The sequence below is a fragment of the Thermobia domestica genome, chromosome 15 (assembly GCF_964235325.1).
Source record: "Thermobia domestica chromosome 15, izTheDome1.hap1.1, whole genome shotgun sequence".
In the NCBI taxonomy this organism is placed as follows: Eukaryota; Metazoa; Arthropoda; class Insecta; order Zygentoma; family Lepismatidae; genus Thermobia; species Thermobia domestica.
Window position 1 is genome coordinate 16,897,503 of NC_137468.1, and position 14,610 is coordinate 16,912,112.

General features: G+C 33.5%; 2 protein-coding genes across 2 annotated transcripts in view; one reads left to right on the forward strand and one right to left on the reverse strand.

Annotated features, from left to right (window-relative positions):
- The window catches only part of LOC145672097 (apolipoprotein D-like), a 94,785-nt gene extending 92,378 nt beyond the window's left edge, over positions 1-2,407 (forward strand). Inside the window, exon 5 of the mRNA XM_081741365.1 lies at positions 437-2,407. Within this exon, the coding sequence (XP_081597491.1) occupies positions 437-624 (188 nt within the window). The 3' untranslated portion in view covers positions 625-2,407. The remainder of the gene's footprint in view (positions 1-436) is intronic.
- The window catches only part of LOC145671816 (putative phytanoyl-CoA dioxygenase), a 246,860-nt gene that overhangs the window by 202,786 nt on the left and 29,464 nt on the right, over positions 1-14,610 (reverse strand). The window lies entirely within an intron of this gene.

Below are 14,610 nucleotides of genomic sequence, written 5' to 3' on the forward strand. Positions count from 1 at the left end.
TTGCAGGGTACTTTTAATACTGATACTGTATGTATAATCGAGAAATGTATATTTGTGGTAAATTTCATAGGAAAAGAGTTACAAATAAGTAAATTAGAATAAGTAAAACAAAATGTTGCCAAATGGACAAGAAAGTTTTATTTTCGTTTTATTGTTCTTATTTACTGCTCTTTTGACATGAAATTTTCCACATACATGTTTTTGCCGATTATACACATACTAACATTATAAGAAATAACAGGCAAATTCGTTATCAAATTATATTTCCACAACAACATATTTATGAACATACGACAATAATTTTGGACATGAGTGTACAATAAATATTCAAAGTTTGTTGTTTATTTTTACTACCGTTCAAGAAAACAAAATGTGCATAGAACAATATACTAGTATATTTATTTCCATTAATTATTTCTTTTTCTTTCCTATATAGAGACATTATGGTTGTTAACAAGAGACCAATTCCCAAGTGTGGAAGTCCGTAGCATGGCCTATCAAACCCTGAACATCCTAGGCCTTGATGGAAGTCATCTGAGAAAAGTGGATCAGTTTTGTGAAGTGCCTAAACAGAAACGAGAAACCGGAGGACTCTTGGCTTGGATTATGAGCTTCTTCAAGTAATTATGATCAAATTACTTGTTTCAATACGGACAGTAACAATATGTGATAAAAAAAGTTCTGTACAGATATCAAAAGTAGTTGTTGTACAGGGTGTATCAGGAGAATAGTAAATAGGTAGGTGTTTAGGCAGTGGCGTATTTAGGGGGGCTTCCGGGCTTAAGCCCCACGAAATCTTACTTACTATAGTAAAGTATATGAAATATCTTGTAGAATTTTCACATTTCCAGGCAAAGCCCCCCGAAATAAAATAGTAAATACGCCACTGTGTTTAGGTAGGGGTATCTCTAGAAGAGACATCAATATTTAGGGGATATTTCAAGCAGAAAACGATGAATTTTCAACATACAGCAAAAAACACTCCTACAAGATGCTAGAAGGAAGACAGACAGGCGTATACAGCACATATAACGACATAATTAGCCCCATACTTGAAATTTTGTAATTAAACTAATACTGTACACATTCTTCACAACATGTAGTCTACATCACGAAATCACAATGCTGTTTCCTTCATTGTGCACTTGTATTTCAAGTTTGTAACAGACACTTATATATAATTAAATATTGCGGTCCCACTTGGTTTAAAATTACTTTAGTATCCACCAAAACTTACCACGATAATTATTTCAACAAATTAAACTATTTTTATTCTTTTTAAATTTTGTATTTGCTTAATACTTATCATTCATTTCACAGAAATTAAAAATACACTTCAATTAACTATGGCTTCCTCACTTGATATATCTTTAACAGCATACAGAAAACAAGTTTAAACAAGTTTGGCGCTGGCTACAAGCTTTGTTATCATAAGGTACCGGACTATTGTCCTTGTTGTCTATAACTAAATATACAAAAACATTATCGCTGCAAATTTAATATGCATTCTGAAGCAGAGACATTAATAGAAGTATATTACGTGGTGGAGCATTTATCTCGATACGCCCGTGTAACTTTTAAATTAATGGATAAAGAACTGAAATAGTGTACCGTGCAATTATTGGTAGGGGGACATTCTTTGGCATACTCTGTAATACAGGAAGGTTAAATTTTCAATGATAGTTTAAAGTATATACACATGTTTTGATGCATCCAGTATACTGCACATTCTACATTGCAAATACACACATACATTACTTATTAATAGATTTGGAAAATAAGCAACAATACAACATTATTCCACATGAATTTCTGGGAGTAAATGGTGTTTTAAGTTTACACTAGGGTAAATTGTGGTTCAAATTAATAAAAGCCATAAGATTTCATAGTACAGTACGTAGTTTCTATAGTATGGAACCTGAACATAGATACTTACTACCTTCCATGTATTTGTATTTTGCGCCACCCAAAAACAAGGGTGCCGATTTCTCTGTAACTTTGGAGTGGGGGGAGGATTCAGATGTGTGTTTGGTTGCAGACAAGGGTCTAAGAAGACATATATGAGGATTTTAAGACAAATCAAATTCAAATCATGCCAAATATTTGTATATTTATAAAAATATATATAACAATAAAAATACATATAAAAATACATGGGGCCCATATGAGCATTGGTGGGTCGGGTTCTCCGGTCCCCCAGGATGGGCGCCCTTGCCCGAAAGCAATCGAAAAAAAAGTTGTTTATCCTTTTGTACTCTTGTAATAAGTGTTATGCTCCAGTATCGTATAAAAAAGTATTTTCCCGCCAGTTTTTATATATATTATTCAAGTATAAGAAAACATACGTATTAAGTAATTATTAATATCTCTAACTTATTTGATTTATTGACAGCAAACACCATACTATTGCTCCACCTTTAATAATAATCTCAGAGTGATAATGGTTTTAACTTAGTCGGGGCACTAGCCTCCAAAGTTATTTAATTAACATGCAATAAATAGGAGAGAAGAGAGTAATCTTATCCTTGACTTGAAAATAAGTGAATCGTAATAGAAGTTACTCCTATTTAATCTTCGACTAACCTAGAACAATAGTAATGTCAAAAGTATACATTAAGTAACTCACTAAATATCTACTTGTTTGATTAACGATATGGATCATTAACTTCCACCAGGCGTTCACTAATTGCTTCTACAAGACTCCCCTTACCTTTTCCAATTCTTTAAGATTATAAATTGTTCGAGTCGCAGCAATTAGAGACTAGTCGACTATATCACTGACATTGTTATAATATTAAAATTGTTTGAAATAGAATATAGTTTTAAAAGTTACAGCATATACTGTAACATAAATGGTCCGGACAGAAATCCGAATAGTTTCTTTTAAGTTCAAATGTTTAAACTAGCAAATTGTTAAAATTAAATTTTGTTAATGGTGTGGGATATTTTAAAATTGTAATCATATCAAAATACAAATTATCTCAAGTAAAAAAAAAGTTTTAAAATTCAAAAATTGAATTAAATGTGAGTTATCCGGCAGCCATCTTGTCAAGAATCCCCAAGACCATCTTACTTCCGCTTCACAATTTCTTTCTTTCTTTCTTTCTTTCTTTCTTAACCTCAATTGAAGTTTTATATCTTCAGGTACAGATCTAGATTCCAGTTACCTATATCAGTGAGTTTTGTTATAAATAATTGTTTTCTAAACTGCTAATTTTAATGTAAAAATTAATAATACTTATTGACAAAATATGGCGCAAGAATCTTAGACCTCCCAATTCTGTGGAATTGTCCTTCACAATTAGTAGAACATTCGCATATCAACCAATTAAAAACGTGTATCTCTTGGATACTTCGTTACAACGAAAAATCAGTAAATACGCAGAAACCTGATTTCCGATAAAGGCGGATTCTCATGCAAACGTCCCTTGCGTTCTTTGCTTGCGATATGACTGAATAGATAATTGAGAACGTTGTTTAAGTACGGTTCTACGTGTAACACAACTTTCTGTTGGCTACACATAGAAATCGTGAGCAACGAAGGCAACGGATGCTTGCATAAAAATCCACCCTAATTATCAAATATCAGTCCATCTACGTAACACTTTCAATTCTGTCATTCCTCAATATTCTCCTTGGTGTTTGCGTATAATGATCTTTTTCATCTTCCAGTAATTCTTTTATGAATCCTATCTCCTCTTAGCAACCGTTCAATTGTCCATCTCTATACCGGTTCTCTTCGATCCTAACTTGAATGACACTTGCATGTCGCTCATCTCTAGCAGTAACTGTTTCCGGTTCACTATTTCTTCTATTCCTCTCTCAAATATCTTCCAACCTAAATCACACTTTCAATCCTGACATTTCCTCAACAATAATGAAGCATTTTTTGACATTTGAAAAATGACTGATTCTTTTATAAACACAATTCGGAAGTAATTACTGAAATTCAACTAATAGCATATTGTACTTTCAATAAGGAGACCAGAAGAACCTAGATATGTAATGGTTATATTGTGCTTGGTTTATTTGATAGTGTATATAAAGAGTTCTTTTTTTTTAAAAAAAAAAAGCTGGAAAATATCCTTGTTTATATTTGAGTTTTGAGAATTAGACAAGTACGGGAAGTATTTAGATAAACCTGTGTTACTTGGTGTAGTTACTATTTCCACGCGCCAAAGTATTTACTGTTCCTCTGAAAATACCCTGTACACTCTGCTTGTTGACTGTGAACAGTGAATTTACAGTTCCACATTAAACGAAGAGTTTGTTTTAAAAAGGTAGTAATATGTAATGATTCACGATAAACAAACAGATTTAATGGATTTTTTCTACATTAAATAAAATCATGTTTGAAGTGTAAAAAGTGTTCATGATGCTACCTCAAGTATGCAAAGAGGATACACATATATATAGAGTTTTATTTGTGCATCATACAGAAGTAAGCAAATAGAAACAACGCTGTTGAACTGGAACAATACAAACAAAATGAAAAACAGTTTTGTTTAAACACTTATTTTTGTTTACCGCTTTAATTAAACAAGAAGTGTTGACATTCTCTAATTGTTTTCCATGGTGATAAAACAAAGTTTGAAAAATCCATATATATTCAGAAGTGGGTATTAACGATGCAGTTCTGTTAATAACTGAACGAGTGAGTTGAAAAAGGTACACATTCCAGAAAATAGGCAAGCAAAACTGGGTTGGTTATATTCATTTTATATGTACTTGCACCACCTTGAGAGGAACAAGGAATGCATTCATTAATTTTAGGTCATCTTTACTGAAGTCTAGGGGAACGTATGTGTGAAAAATCGAAGATATTACTGGAATTTGTTCATGTTTCCACCCAGCGTTTGAAAGTTGAGGTTTTTGGAATATGTTCCTTTTTCAACTCACCCATTCAACTCTTCTCCATCTCAATTTTAGAAAGTAGCAAAACGGATGTGACATTCAACGTGACGTCATGCAGCGCGATATTGCACTGATTTGTACACTGGTAGAAATAGTAAGATTCAAGAAAGAAAACAGACGAATCAAATAGCAGTGACTCAGTAATAATAATGTAAATGGAACTGATCTGTTTTCAGCATTGTATTATGTTATTTTAAGTTTTTCCCTTTTTTGTTAGTAATCAATAGAAGTGTAGCACAGAATTCGCTCCTCATACAAGCAATGAATACTGACTATAATAACGCTAAAGAACGTGGTAACTTGTACCATTCACCTTCCATTTGTTCTGTGAATAAACGCAACAGTCACAGTGTAAAGAAATGATCGTATATACGTATACATTACTATGATAAATAATTCTTCATCATTTCTGACAGAGAAGCGCATCATTTGGTACTGGCAACGCTGCAGTGATGTATTTTACGCACTTCCGTTTTGGTATTCTAAAACTTAAGACAGAATTTAGAGACAGATAAAATTTGCATCAATATACAGTGTGTATTGCGTTTGTGTTGATTGAACTAAACGATTACTTGAGTTGGTTAAAAAGAAATAAGTTTTTGTAATAAAATAAAAGTTGATTAATTCAGTGTGTTAGTGTGCTATACTTTTTGAGATGGAGAAAAAAAGAAAATTGTGAAAAGTATCAAAATATAGAGACGGATTATTAAATTGGATGAATCTAAAAACTTCACAATTTTTAAACCAAGACAACAATGCGTTATTTTAATATTTAATATTTTCTTCTATTAAGATGGTACTCTAGGGTTGTTAAGTAGCTACTCGCGCCATCTTTGATTTTTATCCTCTTGAATTCTATGAGATATTTTTTGTTTTCCTTGAAATGAATTTTAATTATTACATTACTACATTAATGAAATTAAATATTAAAATTATATTATCACAAAATTTAATTTTCAGTAACTAAGGAACACTTAAATAGCTCTGGAGAAGAAATCAATCAAATTAAATCATTAAAATTTCAATTTATTTCAAAGAAAACTGAAAAAATAATTCCTCGTACAAATCAGTGATTCAGCGCAACTATTCAACATTGTTAAGGGATATACTTAGAGTTTTTGTTTTGTAACTTATTCACAACAAATAGAAAAACAAGAAAACGCAAAATACTTGTCATCATCGTAAATTGGTTCGCTTCCGCAAACAATACTGTCACTATGATTACGTGTTGTTTGCCACGTCTCGATTTTGGTGTTGTTTGCCACTGTATTGTTCTTGCTGATTTATCTTATATTATCATAATCGTAAAGATTTGTACAAAATCGACTCATAAGTTAAGGGTTGCTAAATTACTACATTCTAATAATCAAATACATTATACGTATTTATAAACAGAATACATGCAAATGGTTCCAAGCATGCTATTGGATTACTGTGCTATCGACTATTAACGCTACAGATAAATCGATTCAAGTTGAGTTCAAAGCACTTGAAACATAGTCATTTGTGTGTTCAGAAACTTATCAAATGCCTTTCAAAATTGATATTTAGCCCACAAAGTATTTGTGTATTTGAATGGATTTCATGTTAGAAGGGCCCGGACAAAAGGATGAGGACAGAAATTCCCGAGTGAGAACGGCCCGGTGGATGGCGTTTTCTTGACCCTAAAGCAAGAATACTTCTACTTATTCAAAAAGGATCAAAAGTAGAGTTCCTGGCAACCCTTGCCTTTTATAAGAGGTGTGTATGTGTGTGTAAGTCTTCATGATAATGAGATCTGATGAAACTGGAATGCAAATACTGTGGCAAAATCGTGGTAAACAACACGCCACTGTTTCCATTGCTGTATGATATTTATAATGTCAGAGTTGTGTCCAGGAGACTTTTTTCTTTCAATTTAGAAGGCCTCTGAATGTTTTGAATAACATTCTGATATTATTAATTAAAGTTAATACATATTGTTCACCACTGAAGAACCACATAAGCTAGAAGTGATTAGCCTATAGTATTTGTTTTGCTTATGCTACTTTATGCTTAATTCAATATAAATTAAAAAAAGTGAGAGAAATTATCTCAGATTGCTTTCATGACTGTACGGATTTATCCGTCTCATAATTAGAAAAGAAACTTAAAGTTGAGACATCTTCAGTTGGATTACAAATACAAATAGCGTTTTAATCTGTAACCTAGCATAAATGTACACGTTCTTTGAGTTTCCAATGACGCCTGTCTATGTTGGCTGCAATGGAAATGTTTTAAATTTAGTTTTTCAAACTTTTTTCTTTTTTTATGAAGCTGAATTGAACAAGATGGAATACTCAGATGTAATTTTTTTAAAACTATGTATTCTGGTAGTACCATTTATACATTTAAAAAATAATACCGGTAATAAGATATGCAAAATAATGAGCTATTTCTTTTGACAAATATTATAAATATAAAATTCACTTGAAAAATAAAAGTAGAAATTACGTCTTCTATGAGGCATGTTATCGTTCAGTTTTCGTATCATCCATATGTACCGGGCAAGTCAAAATAATAATGAACCCGACTCCAGAAATTTAATATTTAAAATCTAATAATCGTGTGCTACTGTGAGACATGTGTTAAGGAGGGTAAATTGTCTAAGTTTTCTTTAAACATATCACATATGTTCTATGTCAGCACCTTGCGTAACATGACACACATGAAGCCTATTGTCTATCTTCTGTCAAACATTTTCTAAGCATGTTGCGGTCAATATACGCAATTCAGTTCATGCTCGCTGCTGACCTCTAGCGGTACAAAGTAGAAACACTGCGTGGAAACTGAACTTTGAAAGTTAATCTTTCGAAGCGCATGTCTCACAGTTACATACAAGGGCGCCCATCAGGGAGGAACAAGGGGGGCGCTCGCCCCCCCCTGTAGAGAAATTGTGCTTCGGAAGATCGAAAACCCAATAGATATTTTAGAATAGTTACCTCAAAATTTGAGACTACATTTGAAATGTTGCTTATACTTGCCCCCCTTGGAAACCACAACATGGGCGCCCTTGGTTACATATATTTATTAGATTTCACAGAATAAATTTTTGAAATCGAGTCCATCATTTTGATTTGCCCTGTATTTTAATTGTTTTTGCTGTTATCATTGTTGTTGATATTTATATTATATCTTTGTTATTGTTATATTTTGTATTGCTTTTATTTATTTCATTGTTACGTATATGTGTAGCGATTAAACCTTAAAATACTTTGTTGTAAATAATAAATTATTTTTTTTAGTATAAAATCAGTCTTTTTTATTTTGAATCAAAAGGTCCAGTACATTTCAGGCAAAAATTATCTTGTACTCCTTATATCTGGAGAACCATATTTAGTGTAGCCAAACCCAAACTATCACTTAACTCAGTATGATGTTCTTGTTGCGTAGAAAAAAAAAAAACTCGATTTAGGGGCGTTCAAAAATTGTCTGGCCCCTGATCCAAGATGCAATACATTTCAATCAAACATTTACTTGTAGACCTTATACCTGGAGAATTACATATAGTGTAGCCAAAGCCAGGCTATCAGCTAAGCCAGTATGATGTGCTTATTTTGTAGAAAATACGAAAACTCGATTTAGGGGCCGTTCAAAAATTTTGTGGCCCTTGATCCAAAAACTAATCATTGGCCAAGATCGCAATGTTTTGATCCATTTTTTAAAATCATTTCTAAAATTCTTGTTTGTATAGAAATAAAGCTAAGTTTTAAGAGTAAGTAGCCATGGATTGTCTTTAGGAGTAGATGTGGATTAATTTTTTCTCATACTTTTTAAGTATTACATTGGATTTCCCATAGTTTGTTTTCCATTTTTCATTGTCACAACTATAACTGATAAACTGCTTATTCCTTGAAATTTTAACGCTACCATGTATCAACACTTAGGGTCAAGATGTGGAATTGCTCTGGCTTTATTCTTTTGAGGAGCACCAGAAACATACACAGACGCACGAATATTGCAAATTTTTCATTTTCAGAAGAGGAAATCACCGGCAATATTCAAGGTGCTCACACAAGTTTATTTGGGAAGTGAGGAGAAACTATCTTTTGGGAGAGTCAACGAGAGATGGAAAGACAGTACAAAGATGAAGGCTAAGATATTTTTTTGGAACAAGTCTGTACAATCTTATCATATGTATATTTGGACCAGTGGCGTATTTAGAGGGCTATCGGACTCAATCCCTCCGAAATAAGTTTTGTTAGCTTTTCGCATTCCACGTGTAACAATAATCTTTCTTATCATTTCTAAGAATTTCATTGACTTTCCATTTTCTTATGCTCTTTGTTCAGAAATAATGCTGTATTTGTCAAATTTCATTCCATGTAAAAACCGCATTCTTTTTTTCTTTCTTTCATCGATTCTACTCTTCTGTTTCGTTTTCTTAGTTGTTACTTTCTTTTGTTTCTTCTATCACAAGGGAAACACCTCAGTCATGAACACCATTAAGAGCACTTTTGACAAAATATGTTGTAGATGGAAGAGAATTGTAGTAATCTTGTAGTTTCCTAGTGGTAGGCATAGTTTACACTTGTGTCTATTAAATTGTAGTCATTACGGCTATAGAAAACGAGTAGAATGTACTATTTGAGTTGTTCTTGTAAACCTATTTTTATAACCAGTGATGGACATTAAAAAATGTGGATGCTCCAATTATGGACACCCAGTGATGGACAGACAAGAGAAATCAACAAATATTGTCCTTCTAACCTATTGAGGTATAATTTAATACGTGACCGTATTAGTGCGTAGGATTTTTTTATGTATTTTGCACTTGAAAAGCGTTAAGCAAAACCAGTATTTGTGTGAAGACAAAACGAAAAGAGCCCAATGTTCATAAGAAGTTGCATGTGTTTGAGAACAATTAGTGAAAATAAATACCACTTTTATTATTGAAAAAATAAACAATAAAACAGAAGGCTATTCTGAAAAGTACCGGTACCATTTTTCAATACAAACGCAAAAGTAAAGTTCTTATCTTTTATTCTGCCTCCGGAGTTCTGCTTTTCACGTTCCATTTTTTAAAAAATTGTTCTGTGCGTCGCTTTTCTTCTCTTTTCAACTCCATCACACGTTTTTTCTGTAATTTTTGCTAATTTCTGTTTTTTTTCTTTAAGTTTTGATTCACTATATAGTCGGTACCAGTAGCGTATTTAGGGGGGGGGCTTCCGGGCTTAAGCCCCCCCGAAATCTTAATTACTATAGTAAAGTATATGAAATACCTTGCTGAATTTTCACATTTTCAGGCAAAGCCCCCCCCGAAAGTTAGCAAAGCCCTCCCCGAAACAAAATCGTAAATACGCCACTGGTCGGTACTGTTAAGATGTAACAACTGCAGGAATCCGTTCCTTCTTCTTTCTTTCGGACAACTTCAGTTTGTCTTCGGGCCAAAAGAGAGCATTTTTGAAAGGAAAGTTAACGCATCAGGATCACACTATACTGAATTGTGAAATGTAGCTGATGAGGAAGCAACTGCTGTTGGTTCTGAATTTTTGGCTTCTGTGGATTCTGAAGAGATATTCCTTGAGTGAAATTCCGTCATCAAAGAAGCTGCCGTACAGACGTCTGGATTTCTGATTGTCTCTGTAAATACAGAAGAATGTTGAGCAAGTGTGGGCATTGTTTCAGAGAATAGGAACAAAGTATTCGACACTTCATCTACTGCGGGATTTACGGTCTGACTAGGACCCAACTCTTTGAAAGATTCATCCAACTCTGCTTGTGTTGAATTTGGCAAAATATTGTCGTGGATAGTTACAGGAATTTCTTGGACAAGTTGAGAAACATCATTCATATGAGATACGTCTTCGGTTTGCACTGACTCGTTGTAGTGACTTTAATTCCTTCCAAAGGTAAAACAAAGATGTATCCTCGTTCGGTCCATTCCATTGTTGCAAGTTCTCTAACAACGTTTAAATAGTAATAGTTTTTCTTGGGAAATTTGAGACAATAACTGTTATAGGTGTTCTGAAGTCGCTCGTTGAAATATCATTTATTCGACAAGAAACAAACATTTATTTGACATGTTTTCCTCCGAAGCCTCATGCCGTTGGTAGGGTCCCTTCAGGAGTTCACATTTTAATTGCATTTTCGGCTTTTCGGCAATTGTGGCTAAACACGAGGGACGGAAAATGTGTGGGATATTGGCAAGAAGTTGTACATGACCTATTCGTAAAATAACATCCTTGCATTTGTCCGTTGGAACTCAGACATGGAAACAAATGGCTCAATTTGATACTGTGATATCTAACTGGCCCTTTTCATTACCTTACGCTTAGCCAAAATTACTGGAAAGCCAAACATATCACTTACATTTTGATTCTTTAAGGGGCCCTACCAAGGGAACAAGGTCCCATAGGAAACATCGCCAGATACATTTTTGTCCTCTTTTGACCTTTAGAACACCTTCCAAGTCTTGTAGTAGTTATTTTGAATCACCCGTACATACGAACTGGAATGTGCGGAAAGCGTCCATAATTGGACCGAAGTTGCTGAGCTACACCAGTAATACTGTACACACCCACTGTCCATATCTGGTAAACGTCACAAGGTATGAGTTTCTTTGAGCCAGTTTGTTGATATAGCTTTTATGGTACTTTTGCAGTGGACATTTGTGTTATTTATAGTTTCCAATTCTACCAGTAATGGACGGAGGGTGTCCAACATTGGCCAATAGCAACTTTATGTTACCAGTCATGGAAACCCCCAATATTGGCGGTTCAAGTTTATTAATATTCATTTTTGCCACACTTACGCCTCTCCTATACCAATTAGTGAGTAGAAAAATACATACCTTTAAATTTTACAAAGCTTTACTATAGCAGAGCTACAAAGTGATTTCTTACCTTATTCAACTTCTTAACATAATGTGAAAACAAGCACGTGGAATCAACCCCACAAGTTTTCCAGAACTACAGCGTCCGAAGATCTAGCAGACGACGGCTTAATAATCTTGAGTGGAACCAGTATATCACGTAGATAATTTCCAACACAATGCAAACTTCCCTGCGTTAGTGAATTTCCTATTTTTCACGTATTTCCGCTGAAGTGTCCATTACTGGCGGCGAATTTACCCGTGTCCATCACTGGGATGCTTACCTTGTTAGTTGTGATTCATGTCGGCCGTCGTCAGTAACACTAAAACTAAAATAAGCTGATAAGCGAAACTGGTGTTCCATACCAACTTGCACGGATATCAACATAACGGGACTTTAGTTGTTATAGCAAACGTAGGCCAAGAAGATGCTTCCTTTTTCTTTTATGAATAGAATAAAATGTTACATTCACTGCTTTTTTTTTTTTTTTTTTTTTTTTTTGTGTGTGTGTGTGTATCAGATCACATAAGATTCACCAGTCTGCAATTCTTGCCATTAAAACTGCAATCAATATATTTCAGCTTCAACTTGTCTCAACATTTTCTTTCAGGTAAAAACGTACACAGATAAAATTGAATATTTCTATTTCTTTTTTATAAAATGAAATCAGTTAAATTGAAATGAGATTACAAATATTCAACGTGTTTCCAGGAGCGTCGTTTCAGATTTGCCTGGAGGGGGGGGGGGAAGCGTAAGATCCTTCACCGACATACGAATTTCACGTTTTTTCCTAGATATTATTAGAAAATCGATTAAAATATATTTAGTTCTCAAGCTTAAGTGGGCAGTTGCCCCTCCCCTGCTTCCCAATGACCGCATAATGGTGCGAAATGCCTAAAATGTGGTCAAAAATGAAAATGTGAATATGAATGTTCCTATTTCGTTATTTTTAAGTATCAGATTGGCTACAGTGACAGTTAGTCTCCTAAACTTCACCCATACCAGAGCTAGTATTGGAAGTCAAAGTGAATCTACTTTTGTGGGCCTCGTAACAGCTGATGAGCGCGAGAAATATAGCTCGAGTTTCATATGAAATATTTCATTGTATATTTTTTTCGATCTATTGAAATCAAAATGGACGTTGTTTCGAGAGGTATGTAAAATATTTTAACATCATATATTGTTTATAATACATTATTTACTATACATTTATTTTCATTAATGTTTATATCAAAAAATGTTGAAATTATTACAACTTGGATTCAAAAATGAACTCAAAAGTTATATATGACGCTCCATGCCGCTAAATTTTGTATTGGCGCATAATCTATGATCGATTTACTACAAGAATGTAATAAAAACAGCTGCGCTTAGCAATTCCTTTTTTTGTATGTTACGAATGAATAAAAAGTTAAATTTAATGAATATTTAAGCATTTTGTTAATGTTGAACACCAACTTAAAAACAAAGCTAAAATTATTATAAAATAAGTGAAAATGATGTTTATAAGGTAGATACAAATAAGATAGTGAAGGGAAACAAATAAAGAAAGAGAAAGGATAATTCAGTGTAACATAGAAAGGATAGTCGATGCTTACACACAGAAAAATCCGTTCTCCGGACAGCGGTATATTGTACAAATATACGGTATCCTCTTGCTTACTATAGAAATCAGTACGGAGCATACGTTATCCGTATGCTACATAGGCACTGTCCTTAGATGTTACATCATGCCGTTGCAGGATGTCTGACATCTAACAGTTTTCCGTATATCACATGCATATACTTATGTTACCTTCGTCAGCTATATGTTATATACGTCCATTTGTATGTGAGATCCTGACCGCCTACATTGTTTCATACGGAAAGTACGTATAGATGGAACACTTATACAGAAAGTATTATAAAACATGCATTTTCAGTTATACGTCTGCTGTACGTTAAGTCCAAAAACTACAGGAAATACGCTTGTAATCTACCTTTTAAAGTACGCCACCTACAGTTTTTTTTTCAGTCTACATATGTATTTTATTTTCCATTATTTTATAATTCATTTGAAATATATACAATGAATGGAATTAAATAAAATTATATAATTTAGTAATACAAGAAGTTATTATTTGATAATATTATATTAATTTTAACTTCAAAAGGTGGAATCATCCAATTATCGAGAAAAGATGTATTTGTTTTGATGAAAGACCATTTGAAAAGCGATTTACAAATCATAGTTGAAAATTTGGAAAATCGACTATCTTCGAAGAGTGTTCGTTGTATTAAAATGTGTGACGATATGAAGACAGACATTGCATATTTATTTTAGAACAGGAAGAACAAATGTCAAGACGCCCATAGAAAGGATGACCGATTTTATTCACAAGAATAATGAATGGCTAAGTGTTATGTTATCGTTTTATGTACCTGGTAATACTGCGTTGGCACCAAGGATATGAAAATTTTAACTTTCACCACCTTCGGAAATTTTAACTTTATGCGAACATTCAAAGGGAAGAACTGAAGAAATTCGCAATAACAATGATGTTAATACATTGACATATGCTACGCAAATGAGTCTTCGCTTTTCCGGAAAATTCAGCGCTTCAAAAGTTATCAAAGACGTTTTATCATCAAGTCCATCGAGAACAGAGAAGTATATGAAATCTGTGACATCAATGTCTTCACACACAATATGTATACCAAATGATGAAGCGATAGCTCTGTTTCTTGATATGCGAATACCAATATGGAAATATCAAACGTTGAGAAACAGGGCACTAGCAAAAGGTTCTAAATTGTACCCATCGTATTCAAACGTATTAATTTTATCCGCAATATTGGATCTACCATTTTCAACTTTTCCATT